General features: G+C 36.9%; 4 protein-coding genes across 4 annotated transcripts in view; 1 reads left to right on the top strand and 3 right to left on the bottom strand.

Annotated features, from left to right (window-relative positions):
- Positions 1 to 3,786: 3,786 nt before the first annotated feature.
- On the top strand, positions 3,787 to 7,964 carry LOC116010627 (LRR receptor-like serine/threonine-protein kinase). Its single transcript, XM_031250109.1, has 2 exons — positions 3,787 to 6,752; positions 7,281 to 7,964. Exons 1-2 carry the CDS (start codon positions 3,932 to 3,934, stop codon positions 7,736 to 7,738), a joined length of 3,279 nt encoding a protein of 1,092 aa, XP_031105969.1. The 5' UTR covers positions 3,787 to 3,931; the 3' UTR covers positions 7,739 to 7,964.
- Positions 7,965 to 9,083: 1,119 nt separating this feature from the next.
- LOC116007136 lies at positions 9,084 to 12,556 on the bottom strand. Its single transcript, XM_031247740.1, has 6 exons — positions 12,403 to 12,556; positions 12,077 to 12,273; positions 11,785 to 11,929; positions 11,267 to 11,359; positions 10,980 to 11,067; positions 9,084 to 9,918 (listed from the first exon to the last, which is right to left on the bottom strand). Exons 1-6 carry the CDS (start codon positions 12,474 to 12,476, stop codon positions 9,637 to 9,639), a joined length of 879 nt encoding a protein of 292 aa, XP_031103600.1. The 5' UTR covers positions 12,477 to 12,556; the 3' UTR covers positions 9,084 to 9,636.
- Positions 12,557 to 13,384: 828 nt separating this feature from the next.
- On the bottom strand, positions 13,385 to 14,819 carry LOC116010613. The gene has a single exon (XM_031250095.1). The coding sequence runs from the start codon at positions 14,423 to 14,425 to the stop codon at positions 13,535 to 13,537; it is 891 nt and encodes a 296-aa protein (XP_031105955.1). The 5' UTR covers positions 14,426 to 14,819; the 3' UTR covers positions 13,385 to 13,534.
- Positions 14,820 to 15,401: 582 nt separating this feature from the next.
- LOC116010612 (kinesin-like protein KIN-14F) overlaps positions 15,402 to 19,067 on the bottom strand; it is a 9,720-nt gene continuing 6,054 nt past the window's right edge. The window contains exons 10-18 of the mRNA XM_031250094.1: positions 18,719 to 18,898; positions 18,392 to 18,498; positions 18,102 to 18,280; positions 17,845 to 18,009; positions 17,481 to 17,734; positions 17,142 to 17,305; positions 16,877 to 17,050; positions 16,079 to 16,785; positions 15,402 to 16,000 (exon numbers count right to left, since the gene is read on the bottom strand). Of these exons, the coding sequence (XP_031105954.1) occupies positions 15,772 to 16,000; positions 16,079 to 16,785; positions 16,877 to 17,050; positions 17,142 to 17,305; positions 17,481 to 17,734; positions 17,845 to 18,009; positions 18,102 to 18,280; positions 18,392 to 18,498; positions 18,719 to 18,898 (2,159 nt within the window). The 3' untranslated portion in view covers positions 15,402 to 15,771. The remainder of the gene's footprint in view (positions 16,001 to 16,078; positions 16,786 to 16,876; positions 17,051 to 17,141; positions 17,306 to 17,480; positions 17,735 to 17,844; positions 18,010 to 18,101; positions 18,281 to 18,391; positions 18,499 to 18,718; positions 18,899 to 19,067) is intronic.

Raw genomic sequence — 19,067 nt, 5'->3', positions numbered from 1 at the left:
ATTTACTAGTGATATAAAAGAATGGTGAGGGTACAACTCCATCAAATATAAAGTACACCTATGAAATTAGTGCATACGACGCTCACAACATATCTTAACTTTAACACGTCATTGTTATATTGATTTTTGAAAAATACTTTATTATTGCATGAATTATTTAGTTTGATTCATAGTAAGGTTCACCAATTTATTTACAGGTAATTTATAAATATAAAGAGTTTTCAATCTTATATAAAAGGAGGAAATGACTGTTTAAAGTGATTTTTTTTAAAATTTTTATGAAAGAGTAATTAGGTAGGGCAATATATAGAATGAATTAAAAAGATTGAAATTGTTGTGGTTTTGTCCCTCTTGAGTGCAAGGCCGCCCGACAACATGACCTAATCTACAGTTTATTATATGTTATAATTAAATAAACAATTAACATTAACAAGAGATGTAAAGAAATAAGAATAAAGATTATAATTCTTCCCTACCATGTGGCTTTCAGTATTCCACACTCTCTCCACTTTCAAAGAGACACTAATTAGATTGGATCTCCATCTAATTACAATATTTTATGCAAATACTTAATTAATTAAAATCCAAATTCATTATATTCTTATATTCTTCTGCTGACAAGTGACAACTACTAATACAGATCCCCATTTTCACTGAAAATAATGCTGTTAAGGTTTCATTTTCTGTCCTTTTTTTTTTAATTTAAAATTTTAGGGATTTTTTTTTTCAAAAAAGAAAAGAAAAGGATTGAAGACAAATGGAGAGACAATGAATAACAAATATGGTTTACTAATGAGAGTTGACAAATAGGTGGTGTATTGATTAGAAAGAGTAATTGAGTTCTTAATTAAATTAAAATTGAATAAAAATAAATTAATAACTTTGTTTTCAAAAAAATAAAAATTAATAACTTTAATTTTGACTAGTAACCTTGTGGTCAAGCATCATAACTGTGGCTCTCCAAATGGGAAGTCATAGGTTCGAACCATGTGGGGGCAATAGGTTGAGAAAGTATTAAAAAATTAATAATCCCATAGTGGTTTTGAACCTATAATCACTTATTTGAAAAAAGTACAATTATGCAACTTGACCACAAAGTATTTGGTTTTATTTGTTCAATATAATTGTTAAACTTCTTAAATTTTATCTATAAAGTAGATGCAACTACATATATATAGTAATTAATGTTTATGAAAGTTTATATAATGTACTATATAATTGTTAAACTTCTTAACTTTTATCTATAAAGTAGATGCAACTATATATATTTAGTAATTAATGTTTATGAAAGTTTATATAATGTACTAAGGGTGTTGAATACAAAAATTTAGATTGAATATGCCTCTATAAATACTATATATCTTCGTTTGATTTATGAAATTACTTTTAGGTTCTCAAGAAGGGCTTTGTAATTAACTTTCTTTCACATTATCAGAAATCATCTCATCTTCAAATTTATGATAATTGAAACAAAATATCCACGCTAATAATATTATACTCCAGTTGTAGCATTTTACCTATCATATTTACTATTTATTGATTAAACTAACTTTATTTCTTTGATTATTTTTTTAAAACTATTTTATCATATTTTTAAATTAATTTTTTTACCTATCATATTTATTATTTATTGGTTAAACCAATTCTTTTTTCTTTGATATTTTTTTTATTTTATCATTATTTTTTTTATTTTTTTAAAACTATCATATTTAATATTGATTTGTTAAACCAATTCTTTTTTCTTTGATTGTTTTCTTTAGTATTTTATGATTATTTTTAAATTTAATTTTTTAACCACTCATGATTCTTAACAGATAATATATGTTCTATAATTTCTCAATTTTTTTGTGTCCAAAGAATAGCAATGTTTCCACCGCGACCGGAGTTCGATCCTGTAACCACCTATTTAGAATGATAACAGGGATGCTATCACATTACATAGTAGTTGACAAATATGTAAATTTTATATACTAAAATTAAATTTAATATTATAAAAATTGGAATGGTAAATAACTTAAGTCAATTCTTATTAATCATATATAAAATGAGACCAAAAAAGTAAATGATACTGTAATTTTTTCTTAAAGTCTTAAAAGGAATAAAATTTCCCCTGGTTAAGAAATCTTAAAAATTTGTTTAAAAAGTAGAGAAGTTTGAAAGCAAATGCAAAGGTGTCAGTTAACCCATGTTCTTTTATTTTAATTTTATTTTCACCCATGTTCTTCTACCACATTGAGGAGTCAATTAAAATCCCCATAACTAACATGTGGGATGACTCATCATTATATTGTGTACCACCACTATATGTGTTATATGTATATATGAATATGATGGACCATTTTCTGCCAGCTCTCTTTATGGTACATTACACTACTGCAGAAATGGCTAAAAAAAGTCTTTGCAAAATTACCTAATAATAATAATCCCTTTCTACTAATTCAAAAGTTCCACATATGTAAAAATGGGATGTAGCTTAAATGGTAGAGTACTCGCTTTGCATGTGAGTGGCACGGGTTTGGTCCCCGCATCACTTTAAGATGTTGTCAAGGTCATAAGACGGGATTTAGTAATTTACTCTATGTAATAGTGAAGAATTAAACCAGTCATATTAATTATCATTAAATGGCCGGATGATATTTTTACACATAATATTTTAGCATTTCATGAACCACCAAATTAATGATTATAATTAATAGGATTACCAAGATGGTATTCATTGGATGAGAAAGTTAGTGATAAGGCTTAAAATGATTGTTATACGACATCCATATTCAAGCTGGGCGGGTGGTTGATCTGCGCTTCCCTTATGACAATGAAAGATCATATATTCATTGCTATAATAAAATAAAACATGTGTGGGTCTGTTTTTTTGAAAATTTAGAGTTTTTTAAGGGTCTTTCAATCACATTTTGAATTGTTTGGAAGTGATAAAAAATTCCAACCACTTTAATCAATGTTAGAAATCACTTAGAAAGATTTTTACGAATCTCAATAGTAGTTTAAAAAAAAAATTACTTTTTGACTGAAATCTTAATTTTTATAGTCATTCAATTTGTCAAAAATTCACGAAATTCTAGCAATATCGGTGAATTTGTACAAAGGTAGAACATAATATTTGAATGAGAATAATTGATAGATAGCTTTTGGAGTAAAAAAAAAGCATAGACTATAAAATATCTATGAAATTTAACACAAAGAAAAGAAGATAAATAGGGAATGAAGGTTTCCATGGAGAATTGAAAACCACTAGTTTTGTTCCAACCGCTATGTCCAATAAAGACTATCCAAAAGCAGAGTGTCATGGAGACAAACAAATATATGTCATATGAAAACAACAATCCAAAAGCACTACTAGCTTGAAGGATTATTGCCATCAATAGACAAGTTAAAGAAGCTGTAAAAGTGAAAATAGATTGATTTACCCTCACAATTCTTCTTTCAAAAGGTTCAATCTCCCATCCTAAGGACTACTTACACCCTGACCTGATAGAGCATTTAGGAAGATGCAACTCAATGGCTCAGCATATAGGGCCAAATGCCGGTGCAGGATCTGCCCATTTTGGACATAATCCCACACTGCTGAGATTCGAATATTGGTCTTTTCTCTCAAATACTGCCTATTGAACCAGTGAGCTAAGCCTGTGTAGGTGGCATCGTTTGGGACTCTTGGGGCGAGAGATTTCGCCTTTTTGAACAAAATGAAAAAGAAAAATAAATAAATAAAAATAAATAAACAAATAAATAAGGCAAAGGAAGCCATCTGCATCAGCATTCTCCCAATCAACAGCCATTTCCCCAAGTACAATAATAATAGAAAATTGTAAGTTGTCTGGGATCCAGATCTTCTGGTTTTCTTGTATAAACAAAACATGGGGTTTCCCCCTTCTACAATCCCAAAGAACTCATCACCTTCTTCTTTGCTCTCTCACCAATGCCTGCACTTCTAAGAAACCCTTCTCTTTTCTCCACCTATACCTTACTCCTAATTCTTTCACTAAACTCCCTCTTCTTCTCCTCTGCCTACTCCATTGATGCACAGGGCCAAGCTCTTCTAGCATGGAAGACAAGCCTGAACAGCTCAACAGATGCTTTGAAGTCATGGAATTCTGTGGACCAAACTCCCTGTTCCTGGTTTGGGATATCCTGCAATTCAGATGGAGAAGTTGTGAAGATAAGCTTAAAGGCAGTGAATTTGCAAGGCCCATTGCCTTCAAATTTGCAGCCTCTCAGATCATTGGATACTCTGATCCTATCATCTGCCAATCTCACAGGCTCAATTCCCAGGGAGTTTGGGGATTATCTTGAGCTGGTTGTTCTTGACATAAGTGATAACTCAATCACAGGAACCATTCCAGAAGAGATATGTAATCTGACAAAGTTGCAGGCTTTGGCTCTCAGCACAAATTTGCTTGAAGGTGGGATTCCTGGGGAGATTGGGAGGCTGGAGAGCCTCAAGTATCTAACGCTCTACGATAACCAGATCAGCGGGGAGATTCCTAGGAGCTTTGGGCAGCTGAGCAATCTTGAGGTGTTCAGGGCTGGTGGGAATCAGAATCTTAAAGGTGAACTACCTTCTGAGATTGGGAACTGCAAGAACTTGCAGGTTTTAGGCCTTGCAGAAACAGGCATTTCCGGGGGCCTGCCGTCCTCAATTGGGAACCTGAAAAGGATTCAAACCATAGCTATATACACAGCACTGTTGTCAGGCCCCATCCCAGAGGAGATTGGGAACTGCAGTGAGTTGCAGAATCTCTACTTGTACCAGAATTCAATCTCGGGGCCCATCCCCCGGAGCATAGGGAACCTCGGGAAGCTTCAGAGCCTGCTGCTATGGCAGAACAGCATAGTTGGCACCATCCCAGATGAGCTGGGAAGCTGCAAAGAACTCACAGTCATTGATTTATCAGAAAATCTCCTCACAGGCAGCATCCCAGCAAGCTTGGGGGGCCTTTCGGGGCTCGGGGAGCTCCAGCTGAGTGTGAATAAGTTATCAGGTACCATACCTTCTGAACTATCAAATTGCACTGCTCTCACTCACTTGGAACTTGACAACAATGCAATTTCTGGGGAAATTCCTGCTGAAATAGGGAAACTTAAAAGCATGACTCTATTTTTCGCGTGGCAGAATAACCTCACAGGCAACATTCCAGACTCTTTATCTGAATGTGAGAGCCTCCAGGCCCTTGACCTCTCTTACAACACCCTCTTTGGCCAAATCCCAAAGGGGATATTTTCTCTGAGAAACCTCACTAAACTGTTGTTGCTTTCCAATGATTTATCCGGCTTTATACCACCCGATATAGGGAACTGCACAGAGCTGTATAGATTTCGAGTGAACAAAAACAGGCTGGGAGGCACTATTCCAGTAGAAATAGGAAATTTAAAAATCTTGAATTTTCTTGACATGAGCAACAACCACTTCATGGGCTCTGTTCCTCCCTCAATATCCGGATGCATAAACCTCGAGTTTCTTGATCTCAGTTCAAACGCATTGAGCGGCCTTGTCCCCGATTCCTTACCCAGAACTTTACAATTTCTAGACATGTCAGATAATAGGCTCACTGGTCCATTGGGGCCAAGCATTGGTTCCTTAACAGAACTAACAAAGCTGAATCTTGGGAAAAATCAACTCTCTGGCAGATTCCCAGCAGAGATAGTGTCCTGCACTAAGCTTCAGATGCTAGACATAGGGAACAATGGCTTCTCAGGTAATATACCTAAAGAATTGGGTAAAATCCCCTCACTGGAAATCTCTCTGAACCTTAGTTACAATGGATTCACTGGAGACATCCCAGATGAGTTCTCTGGCCTTACAAAACTAGCAACTCTTGATCTTTCCCACAACAAGCTGACTGGCAAATTAGATGTTCTTGCACACCTCCAAAACCTTGTTTCCCTCAACTTATCATCCAATAACTTCGAGGGCGAGCTCCCCAACACGCCCTTCTTCCGCGAAATCCCATTGACAGATCTTGCTGGAAACCCCTCTCTGTACATTTCTGGCGGGGTTGTGACTTCAGCTGATAGAAAAGGAGGACACACCAAAACCACTATGAAACTGGCAATGCCAATTCTGGTAACTGCCAGTGCAGTTTTAGTATTTCTGGCAATATATATCCTGGTTAGATCCCATTTGGGCAACAAGGGGTCAGGGATTAATACAGACACATGGGAGATGACCCTTTATCAGAAACTGGATTTCTCCATTGATGACATAGTCCGGAACCTCACATCAGCCAATGTGATTGGCACTGGGAGCTCAGGGGTTGTTTACAGGGTGATGATCCCGAATGGGGAAACGCTGGCGGTGAAGAAGATGTGGTCAACAGAGGAATCAGGGGCGTTTAGTTCTGAGATTCAGACTCTGGGTTCTATCAGGCATAAGAATATTGTGCGTCTTCTAGGGTGGGGTTCGAACCGGAGCTTGAAACTGCTGTTCTATGATTATCTTCCTAATGGTAGCTTGAGCTCGCTCCTCCATGGAACTGGGAAGGGAGGGGCGGAATGGGAGAGCAGATATGAGATTGTTCTTGGCGTGGCTCATGCGCTTGCGTACTTGCACCATGATTGTGTTCCTCCGATTCTGCATGGGGATGTTAAAGCTATGAATGTGTTGTTAGGCCCTCGAATGGAGCCTTACCTTGCTGATTTTGGGCTGGCAAGAATTGTTCATAGCAACTGCGGCGGCGCTGACGGTTCAAAGCAGGCCCTTAGGCCTCACCTTGCCGGCTCTTATGGCTATATGGCTCCGGGTAAGTTTCTTCACACCAATATAAGTTATAGTATTATAACCACGGTTCCAAAAATCCTGTCTAGCGCGGGCCGACGGCCTAACTATCACCTTAATTGGTGGTTAGACAGTCGATTAGGCCGTCTAAGCGCCCTTAGTGATTTTTCAGTCATGATTATACTGCAATCGCTACTTGATCGAGGGGTGTGTATCACGTAAATCCCATCACTTTGTGAATCAGGTGATAAAAGATCAAAAGGAGATAAACTTGTCTAGGTTGTCTAGTTGGCCAACCTCCTGCAGGGAATCAAACTTGTAACATTGTGGCCACTAAGAGCTGCTTGTAGCCACTATTTGAGGGTGTGCGGGTAAACCAGCTTAAATTGCCTAGCTGCCTGATGAAACAAAGAAGGCCAACATGTTTTTTATGGAGAGTCAAACTTGTAACATTGTGGTTACTAAGTAAATACCAGCTTGGTTGGAGTTGTTCCATTTAATCTATTTAATTGTTATAACACATGAAACTTATAAAAGTGTGCTTTATGTACAGAGCATGCTTCGATGCAGTGTATCACTGAAAAGAGCGACGTTTACAGTTTCGGGATAGTCCTCTTAGAGGTGCTTACAGGGAGGCATCCACTAGACCCAACATTGCCGGGAGGAGCACATCTAGTGCAGTGGGTTCGTGAGCACTTACACAGCAAGCGCGACCCGGCTGACATCTTGGACGCAAAGCTGAGGGGCAGAGCCGATCCCCAAATGCACGAAATGCTGCAGACCCTAGCAGTTTCGTTTCTGTGTGTGAGCAACAAGGCGGAGGGGCGTCCCACGATGAAGGACGTTGTGGCGATGTTGAAAGAGATTCGACACGATGATCCGGCGACTTCAGAGGCGGTGAAGGGAGGCGGCGGAGCCACGGCGGTCCCCAAATCGCCGCCGCCTCCTACTAGGAATGTGTTGCATGGGTCTTCAAGCTGCTCCTTTGAGTTCTCTGACAATTCAATCTAAACAATAATAAAGCTAAGGGTATAGATGAGAGGCTAAAACATGTGAATATATCCCCCCTGCAGGCCATACAATAAGAGAATCAAATGGAATAGGGCGTTAGTTTCATGTGATTTTATATTGCATTGTATGTAGCTTGCTAAATGCATGCTAAAGGGTGTGTTTCTCAAGTTAATATTTTTTTTTCCAAGCGTTATAGAATGAATTGAAATTCCAGTCCTTGCCATAATTTGTAGCTAGAGTGAATGAATTAGTGCATTGTTAGGGAAAATACCGTTTACATACAAATTTATCATAATTATATGCTTAACATTATTTACTCATTAATTGGTTATTAGTTAATAAAATGAAGTTAATAAGTTTCAAATTTTGCTTTTTCACCAACTTCATCAGTGAATTGAATATGAACTTGCATATAAATGGGTAGAAATGAAAAATACTATTTGAACTCTTAAGTTCTACTCTTTCACATAAAAATTTAATATTGACATTTTTTTAGACTTACAGAATGAAAATAACTTATCATCTCTTCTCACATCAACCAGTAAAAATGATGTTGTAGAGATTAAGAGTTTGAGTTAGCAAAAATTTAGCTTATGCTAAAACTCGATCAGGAAGTACAAAGTGGTAAGATTAAAATAGATTATTATTTCCAGTTTGGGGAGAGATATGTGTAAGGGACAAAAAGGACATTTGGTTGGGGGCGACAAGATGTATGGGTATAATTAGTCTGTTTAAGGATGAGATCGAGTAGGATTTAGGTTGAGTTGAGTTGAGAGATTCTCATTCATTCTCTTGTATGTGTAGATATAAGGAAGGACATGGTGGAATGGGGCAATCATTGGGTGGATGGCGGCCTTAATTGCTCCTTTATTAATTAATATTTAATACAAAAGAAAGAAAGAAAGAAATTGAGAGATTCTCTTGTGTAGCAGTAATCACATGGCCCCACGCTTCCAGCTTCACATTTCCTTTAATTTGCTGCATGTGCTTTCTGAATCAACTTTGAAGTAATCTGCACTCTGGAGACTGGAGTGGATTTCCTCATGCGTCCTCGTTAATTGCTTCAATCTTCTTTCACTTTTCTTTTTTAAGTTATGCTATTTTGCTTTCTTAGTTGTGATGCCAATGTAGTGATTTGTTATCTTTAAAATGTTGTGGTGAATAATCTCCTTGGGTATCATAATCTTGTTATTTACCTAGCATAGAGAATAGATAATTATGAGGTATTTAACTAGATTGATATGGATGTATTTCGATGCATGCCAAGTATTTTATGGTCTGATGACATCACTGTTAGTCTGTTACCATTCCAAATGAAATATCATAAGTTTGAGTCTCATCACAATCATAATCATGTTGACTAGATACTATAGATAGGGTTAGATTGTAGTCACCAAGAAAGTTGGAAAATAGATTGTTTTACAATTCTTGTAATCCTTGATTGAGTGTACAAATCTGAAACTTCAATCGCAGTACCATTTCTCATGAAATGTCAAATTTGCAGAACTACTTAGGGACCATTTTCGCTCCTTTACAATTACTTGGCCATAATATACACTCTCTACATTCATATGCCAACCACAAATTGCAGGCTGCACAAAGACATAACAATTGTAGTTTTCCCCAATTAATGATTCCATCAACTGCCACCTAATCCAGCCTCCTAAAGTCCTGCATATCATCACAACAATAATTCCAGGCCAAACCGGACCTATGCCAGCCAGAATCATGCAAAACAAGCTTTCATGCATGGACCACAGTGACATTCCCTTCTCATGCAATGTCCCAAGCCGCCTTGCCTGTTGGCCCCAGGTTTAGAAAGGCAAGGGTCTAAAACCCGAGGTTTTAGTAGATGTTGCCCATCATCCGATTTCATTGATGGCATATTGGCATGAGCTCTAGGGAGGATGCTTGGATTCTAACTTCTTCAGCACGAAATTAATGACACTCCAGTTAAAGCCACGGTACTGGAGCCAACGGATAACTCTTGATTTCCGTGTCTCTCTAGGTGCATCGCGACTCCGTAGCCATTGTTTGGAGGCCTGGACAAGAAGATGATCCAATGAAAGCTTGGACATGCCAATCCCTGATTCTTGCTCTTCTCCAGTTTCACTTTCCTTGAATACCAGTTTTATTGCCCCGTCTGCATCCATTTCATTTACTCCCTTCTTGATCAAGGCCTAACTCAAATATGATATCCATTAGTCCATTACACGGTGAGAATTGCAGCAAATGGCATGGGATAAGGATCCTTCCAATCAACAAAATGGGAAAAGAAGAAGTGGAGAGCAAAACTAGCAAAATTATCAAGTGGAGGAAAAATGAAAAATAAATAAGAACCACCCACACTGAGAAGTACATAATGTTATAGCTCACTCTACTGATCTTAACTAAAAGCAAATTTGAAACACTTGGGAACTGAGGGATGCATAGAAAAGAGAGATTGAGAAGTTCTAGTGTGTCTTGTCCAGCATACACAGATTTCATTAATTTCTCCTCTAGAATAGCTAACCCTGAACGTGTCTAAAGGCATTTCAGAACTCTTTTCAGAAACAACAAGAAAGTTTCAATCAGACTCAGTCCGGCATAACCTACAAACATTCAGGGTGGGTCTATTTAATATTGTTGTCAAAAAGGAGGCAATGTAGAAGTAGAGAACTGATGGATCTTTCAACAGGATTGCTCTTTCTTATTAGGGTGTGTTTGGAAAGCAGGAAAACGACTTCTGGAAAATGAGTCATTTTCCGGAAAATGAGTTCATTTTCGGCGTTTGGACGTACTCTGGAAAACTGTGTGTGTGTGTTTGGTTCATTTTCCGGAAAATGAGTAGAAATGTATAATTATATATTTTTTATTATTTTATTTAAAATCTAAAAATATATAAACTAATACGGAGTAATATTTATTAGAAATTATAATTTTTTTTTTTTTTTACAAAAAAAAACGTCGTACGAAGTCATTTTCCGGAAAAATGAGCTCATTTTCCGTGGTCAACGGAAAATGTTTTCCGTTGACCACATTTTCCGGATGTTGCCAAACACCAAAAGCCCGGAAAATGATTTCCGGAAATCATTTTCCGGGTTACCAAACACACCCTTAGTTCTATCTACATCCATTCTCAACCCTACCCCCTCCCCTACTCCTACGAACAATAAAGTGCGATACTCTGTCAAAGAGGATCAACCCAACTTAAATATCATGGAGGCACAACAATCCATTTCAATTATAAGAGTAAACTTACTTGTTTAATTCTTCTTGGACTCCAACTTAAGGAAGACCATCTAGATCTCGTATAAGTTTCTGCGTATAAGCAATCATTAATTAGACCCCTGCAGGAAATGATATGTGTTAATAACAATGGATTGAGTGTTATCAATAATATGTGAAGTCAGATATGCATGGAGTAAAATGCATTCTAATTCCCATACAACAATGAGCGTATGGGCAAACAAGAATAGATATTCATAACTATTAAAACATCTCCCACAATAATTTATGGTTAAATGGTTTTTATTCAAGATTATTTACCTGGTGCACAGGTCTGTTATCACTGAATCAATAGTATGAACTGGAAATTTCTTTCCTTGGAGTTTCTTCTTAAGCTCGACAGCTGTTAAAGCTCTGCATAGTAGAAAAACATACTTCATAAGAATAATAATAGAAAAAGGTAGTCCATATCATTTAAAGCAAGATTGAGTGTTTATCATCTTTTTATCTCGGGAGATTTAGCTTCGGAACCCAAAAAAAAAAAGTTCAAATCAGTGAACTTCCAATTAATCATCTATTTATCTCTGGCAATTCAGCTTCTCAACAAAAATAAGTTCAAATTAGTGAACTTCCAATTGTTCGCAACCCCACAGGCTTCCCTTTGGAAGAATTCAGACTATGGTTACAACTTGATTACGTATTTGCAACAAGGATAGGAAGAATAAACCCCCAATTTGACCAGTAAAGGAGAACGGCACGAAGTACTAAACTTAAAGTTTGGCATTAAGGGTCCCACAAACATGATACTGCACATAAGAAGTTAAACTTAGGATTCCAACCTTGCAGCAAGTAATTGAATTGCTACTCTTTCCACATTTTGTCTAGATGCATGGTGATCATTAAAATCCGATATGATCTCTTCAGGCTCTTCCAAGAATTCACAGTTGTCAAACCTGAAATCACCATCAATTTCTTTCTCCATCCCTGAAATTTCATGAAGTGGTAAAGACTTTCAAATTTTCTGAACTTCCCCTCCCCCATTTCAAGCATAGACCACATAAGAAACATGCATATGGTTATATTTTAGAGACTGTAACTCTTCAGTAAAGCCACTACTTAAATTGATTTTACCATGATGAAGCTCAGCTCTTTTGGAGTTCCGGTTCACACTATTATACTTTCCTACATCCACCAGATTCTTTGCGGACAAAGAAGCACTCTTGGATTCTTCGGAATTCAAAGGTTTCTTGGGAATGTATTTCTCTGGAATTGAAGCGTTGTAGTGTCTGCTGCACTTTGAGCAGCTTGTGCTAATACTCTTCTGCAAACTAAAAATGAAATCTTTGCATAACAGAACTTAGCAAAATTCATATACATTTCATATAAACGAACTTAAATGTAACACGCAGTCATACACGCGGACATGCGAATGCATATGCATATACAGAAATGCTTACCTGGGCGTCAGAATAAGTCGACAATGAAGCTGAATTGCATTTTTACAGAAGAAATTCCTCAGGGAAATCGCCATTTTTTGTTTAGGGCGAAGAAATGTCAAGGCGGTGAATGGCAAACTTCCTGATTGTTTAGGGTTTTTAGAAGGGAAATGCTTCCGTTCCCTACAAAAATCAAATACGGAGTAATTTATACTCCGTAATTACTTTTTAGTATGGCTGTTTTTGTTGGGTAAATAATTTGTGTGGGGGTTAGCTTAGTATTATAAATTTTATTCTATTTTTTTTTTGTAAATATAAATTTTATGAAAATATATTATTATTAAATCATTTTTATATTATTTAAATATGATAATTAAAATTTATCATTTTAAAGAATTGTGAAATATAATTTGAATTGAAAATTTTAAATTATTTTTATTTAAAAAATTTAATACTGGACATTAATTTTTACGCACCGCACATAAAACGCTAGTACATTATATTACGGAGTAATATAAAAGACAATATCAAGAGAGAAAATTATGATTTGTAAATTGTTCTTTGACATAATGTTTCCAATAATTTGGATTAAATTAAAGTAAAATGTTTATTTTAATATATAGGTAATCCTCTATCAAATATTTAACTCCGTATTATTTTATTTTCAAAATCTCAACTAATCAAAAAGTATGATTTTTTTTTTAATATTTTGAAAATGGGTTTCACATAAGTAGAGTTAATATGAGATTTTCTTAACCAGTAACGATATATTGAATATTAAGAAGATTAAATTAAGAATTCAACCCTAAAATATTTGTACACAATTGTGGTGAAAACACAATTTAGTACTTTGACAAACTAAATTCAACTAATGTGCATGGTTCCAATGCAAACTTGAAAAAGCAACAATTTTGGAGAACCTATTTCAAATTAAAATAATGTCAAAGAATTTCAACCCATTTATAAAGACTGTAATAAGAAAAACGTTTGATCAGTAAATCAATAAAAAAAAAAAATTGAAATCCATTTACTCAAGCAACATTAGCACATACAATGTTGTTTTGATAATGTGAAAAAAGTGTGAACCCAAAGGGATCATAATAATAAAATAAAAGGGCATCATTACACAAAGAATGTGACAAGAACAAGATGGTCATTCAGTTTTCCAAGCATAAAAAACATGGCAGAATTCAGATGGCCTGGATTGTGAATCATCACAGCTTGTTTGAGAAAGGCTATTGTTTCCTTCCCCTTCTCCTTCTTCTCCTTCCTTATCACCATTCCCTTGCTTGAAAATGAAAACCCCTGGCCCAACACTAGTACTATAATCATTAAACATCCAATCATGCACATCCCAGAACACATCCACTGCCACATTATCCACCATCACTGTTTCATTCCCTCTGAATCTCCAGTTGAGGTTCATCACCCGAACCGACTCTATCCCATCCACGCTGATCCACATCTCGGGCTCAGTGGGCCCCGAGAGGTCGGTTTCTATGATAATGTTGTGCTCCCTTTTCCCTCTCCCCAACATGGTTCGGGTGCAAAAGCATCTCTTTGCATACACACTCTCTTTCTTGTGCACCAAAGTTGCATCCACCACGGGAGGCCTCGACTTGGTTCTCTTGAAGGCCTCGTTCTTTTGGTCCCCGAGCAATATGACCACCTCCCCTCCCGTGGCCAATGCAACGTAGTAGTTTGACTCGGGCTCGGGGCTGCTGGAGAATTTAGCAGCCCTGAAATCCCAGTAAACATCGACGCGTTCTTGATCTACATTGAAGGACTTTAGGCCTTTCTTCCCCCAAAACTGCCAGGTTTTCAGGTCAATCTTGCATGTGTAGTGGTTGTCCTCTGAAGGGTTTTCCACAATGATGGAGAGGGTGTGGCCTATCAAAGATTTCGACCACGTTACCGTGATGGTTCGGAGCAAATCTGCAATTTTGGCTAGGTGTATACAGGTCACAAAGCTTTGTTCTGTTGCACTCTCTTCTGTTTCCTTCTGATCTGCTTGTTTCTGATTCATGGATCTCAATTGTGCCATGGAAATTTGTGCATTATTCTCATATATTTTTCATCAAAATCTACATCTCTTGCATATTCTTATGTAAATGTTGAAGCCCCATAAAAGTTTGATCCCCCCCATCATCATCAAAACACACAAAAATTAGATGAATGTCACCTGGTAAAAGATGTGATCATGAATCCATGCAGGAGCCAGTTATTGAATTTCATCAATATCTGCAACATGAATAAACAGATGATGAACAAAACAATCAATTTCGCGTGACAGATTTGTTTTTCCAGATGATAGAACAGACACAATTTGTTCTTGGATAACCTGTCTCTATAGGATTCTAGACAAAAATTTGTGAAAGAAAATTGGGTTTGGGTGGAGAACAAGACAGGTGGTTATGCATTGTTCAAATCCAAGGATGGATTTGTTTCCCAAACCAGGTTGTCTGTATTATTCCTTTATCTTTATATTGCATTTTTAGTGAAAAGTTATTTGTGCATTTCCTGATCTTGCGCATCTGGTTTATTTTTACATTAGTAACTAAACAAGTAAAACATGTCTTTTGTAGTTAATTAACATAAATTAGGCTCACCAAAAAAAAAACATAAATTAGGAGTTTTCTTGCCACAAAAGGCAAAATTCTCTTGCCCATAGGACTGTCACATCCCAACCCGACAAGATAGTGGATGGGTAAATAACGGTGACTCAACAGTCCATTAGGTAGGAGGGCCGATACCTGGACCACATTGGATGTAAATATGTAATTCCCACGTTCCGGCTACTAGGGCTCAATCCTGTGTCATTACCCACAATCTATCACCCAAAAACCAACTGAACTGTCATTGCGGGAAATTAGGAGTTGTCTTACCACATAGATTGTATATGGACAGTTGATTGAGTTAGGAAGGATCATTTACTTCATTGCCCTTGCATAAACTTTTATGCACTAGAATAGAAACAAAATGTAATCAAGAATGACCTGTAAATCCAGCAGCAAAGCTCATATACTAGATTGGATGATCTCCCATTACTTTCATTTTCACATAAAAACACTTTCCATGTTCATACATCTTCCAGAGGCTTTTCATTCTACCCTTTCTACAAGTAAAAGAACACAAAACTTTGTATCTATGCACACCAACAAGCTCTAAAACGCGACAGTTTCACACTACAGTACACAACGTTTAAAGTTGGCTCAAGAGCCAAATGATTGTTTCCAAACTCCAACAACTTCAACATCCTAACCTTCTTTAAGTGCGTACGGGGCAAGGGCTCCAAAGTATATATAAGTATAAGAAAGGCTGTACAAGAACTCTCGAGTGTGATATAATGGATCCAAAATAATGGCCTCAAGATGAAAATTTTTCTCGTGGTTAAACCATAAATTTCCCTCGTGGTGTAGATCGGCTCCTCCTCATCTCAGGAGCCGATGAGTTGTTCACTTCTCGTGCACTCCTTAGGGTGCTGGTTCCGTTTGAAGGCTTGTCATTGGGTTTCCTGAATTCAGGAATAAACGAGATACCTGGCTCCTTCATATTAGGTAGAATGTTATTGGTATATGACGGTTTATCCAATAAGCTTTCCATTCTCTGTGTCATTTCCCTGTATATATGATAAAATTTCACCAATCAGAACAAATTCACTCCAATTAATTGTGTAAGCAAGTAATCAATCAGATACCTTGGTTCAACATTCTGAGAGTTTCTTGAGAAGCTCCTTGGAAGGTTCTTCGTCATCCTTATGGTACCGGCATGTGATCCAACAGGTATGTAGTGGTCATTCTCAGCCTCGGAAGCATCACTTCTCTGAGCCTCATCCATCGAGCTCCCATCAGATAGCAATGTCACAGAAACGTCTGATGTTATCTGTATTTTAGTCGATAACTGATGCTTAGCCTTTGCCTTGCCATCATGTTTGCCTTTTCTAATTCCGCCTTGCCTTACATTAAGCACTTGCTTAAACTGCTCTTGTTCAGTGTCTGGTTGAATTTTTCCCACATTCATCCTTTGGAGGCTGTAAAGAACATCGGTGATATTTTCCTGCTTCAACGACCCTCGTGAACCGTGAGGTCCTTGCAAGCTACCCGACGATGGAAATATAGAGGGTACACCAGTAAGAGACTTATTGACAGTGACAGGAACTCTAGCAGGAAAGGGTAGTTTCATAACTGGCGGGTTTTCACTCATCTCAGGCTTGATCCTACTCTTGATATGGGCGCCTCTATCGGTCGATACTGACCTTCTAACTGGAGGAGAAGGTGATCTTGCCTTATTTGAGGGCACCGGTCCCTCTTCAGTAATTAATGACATTTTTGGTATAGAATCCTTGTCTATAAACTTAGAAGGGAATGGCGACCTTCGCTGTTTACCTGAGGAAGAGCTTCTGACCTGAAATCATGTTTTGTGAAAATAAAAATTGGTGAAAAGTTAATAATTGTAGCTGAAAGTAATATGTAAAAATAACTTCCATAATAGTTACCTCAGTGCTTCGAGTTTCATCAACAGATAGCTGACTAGATTCCGGTTTGAAGCTAGAATTTGCACCATTCCTATGCATACGAAGAGGTGATGCTGCGCCTCTGGTGTTAACACCTTTTTGCAAGTGTTCAAGTTCGGCTTCCTTCTTCTCCAGCGCTAACTTCAAGTTCGAGATCTAAATCAATCCAAAAATGCAAAATAATGTCATCTTCTTATAGATATAGAACTTAGAAGGTATACTAATCAAGTGATTCGAAAACTCAGACCTCTTCTTTCATGTCTCGAATTTCACCAGTTTCCTTGCTAGATCGAGCAGCCCCAAGATCAATAGAGGCAACCCTCTCAGCAAATTTCAGAGTGCTGACTGTCTCTCCCAATGCATTGAGATCGGGATTTATATGCACAAACATCAAGGTCTTTGCCTGGCCTCCTACAAAAAGATCAAAGATAGCAGGAAACACCATTATACGAGTGTCAAAATTCTTACGATCAGACTATTAGTAAATGCCTACTAGTCATAGCCATAGAATAGTCACATATACGCTTCATTCACACAAATCTGCATCAACCTATTAATTTTGAAGAAATCTTCTAAGAAAGTGTACCTAGAGAATCTTGTAATACTTGAGTGAGCTTGCTATTTCGATAAGGAATATGTGAACTTTTCTTAGCAAGAGCAGATATGACATCCCCCAATGCAGACAACGATCTGTTTATATGCTGAGCTTCCTTCAATCTTTCGCCAACGGCCTCTGATTTATCCACTCTTTCACTTCCAGCTAGATCAACTAGGTGAAGACAACCCTTCAGTATAGATCCCGATACCAGTTCTTTTCCTCGAACATGAACCGTTAGAATACTGCAAAATGGTATCACAAGCATGGGACATTGAGTGAAAATCAATGGCAAATGTTTGTGGATATCGCTGGAATATATATTATATTCTTGACAACAATTTGACAAGCATACCTATGAGAACGGCTACTCCGCTCATTTAGAGCAGTGGCACCAATAGCACGGTTTTTTTGTCCGATTTTCATCAAATCAAGAACATCTTCGGTACATCTAACTGGAATCAGACTTGCATCAGGAACATTCAGGCCATTAAGTTGAGAATTGTTGCGTACGTCTAATGTGCAGATTGTTAAGGGTAGCACAGATAAAAACTTCATTAATCTATATATATGTGCAATGACTTTAAAAGAGACGAGAAAGAATAAGGATATCTCCTATTAGTCCCATCAATGACCAATAGATCTCTCACTTGTTCATTGTATATCTCGATCATTTGTACTCCTACTTCATATTCTATAATGTCACTTCGAGTCTGTGAAATGTAGAACAGATCACGCAATGCACGATAATTCACACCCCAGGTATCCTCTGTAGTCATATCCGGGCCACTCTGGAAATATGAAAGAAATATAGCAATGTGAAATATAAAGAATTCAGAAATCTGTCTAGAAGGCTCATGTTTATGAAGTATTGGATCAAAAGAACAGCAATTCCAAATTACCATTGTATATGTCTTTCCCGAGCCAGTCTGTCCATACGCAAAAATACAAACATTGTAACCATCAAGAACGGATCTAACCAATGGCTGAGTGTCAGCATATATTTGTGCTGCATTCGGCAAACACAAAATCAACGGTGAGAATCTTCTAAACATATGTAGCATTCCAAAAGCTTCAGAATGATTTGCAGGAAATCAAGTCACAGATATGTATATTATCTGCTGATGGTGCAGTTTACAAGTTGCATGAATTGTCCACATTAGACATGAACAATCTTGAACCGAATTAATATCAGACTAGAAAATCACTAAGCTGAAAAGAAGACATACATTGAGTCACTTGAGTTCCAAAAACCTTGTTGAAAGTGAAAATCTTCCTTGCATCTTTGCCATGCTTATGAGGATTGACTATCATGATGTCTCCATTTTCTCCAATGTAATCTACACTGGACTGTGTATCAGATTGTTCAGGCAGAAAAGGCCTCACTCTACAATAAACTCTAATGGTCCCTGGCAAGAACCCAAAACAAAAAAACCTTAACTTTGGGTAAAGGGAAAATTTAAACTTGAGAATATTATTATATTTAAAAAAAAAAAAAAAAAAAAAAAAAAAAAAAAAAAAAAAAAAAACAAAAAAAAAAAAAAAAAAAAAAAAAAAAAAAAAAAAAAAAATTTGAAC

This window comes from Ipomoea triloba, chromosome 2, assembly GCF_003576645.1.
Source record: "Ipomoea triloba cultivar NCNSP0323 chromosome 2, ASM357664v1".
NCBI lineage: Eukaryota > Viridiplantae > Streptophyta > Magnoliopsida > Solanales > Convolvulaceae > Ipomoea > Ipomoea triloba.
This window is presented reverse-complemented; position numbering and strand designations above follow the sequence as displayed.

What these genes read in the sequence shown, in the direction of transcription:
- LOC116010613 (XM_031250095.1), bottom strand. Translation starts at nt 14,425, where the DNA reads ATGGCACAATTGAGATCCATGAATCAGAAACAAGCAGATCAGAAGGAA.
- LOC116010627 (XM_031250109.1), top strand. Translation starts at nt 3,932, where the DNA reads ATGCCTGCACTTCTAAGAAACCCTTCTCTTTTCTCCACCTATACCTTA. An exon ending in TTATGGCTATATGGCTCCGG is followed by an intron (nt 6,753 to 7,280) that starts GTAAGTTTCTTC and finishes CTTTATGTACAG; the next exon opens with AGCATGCTTCGATGCAGTGT.
- LOC116007136 (XM_031247740.1), bottom strand. Translation starts at nt 12,476, where the DNA reads ATGGCGATTTCCCTGAGGAATTTCTTCTGTAAAAATGCAATTCAGCTT. An exon ending in CGACTTATTCTGACGCCCAG is followed by an intron (nt 12,274 to 12,402) that starts GTAAGCATTTCT and finishes TTTCATTTTTAG; the next exon opens with TTTGCAGAAGAGTATTAGCA. An exon ending in ATAACAGACCTGTGCACCAG is followed by an intron (nt 11,068 to 11,266) that starts GTAAATAATCTT and finishes CATTTCCTGCAG; the next exon opens with GGGTCTAATTAATGATTGCT.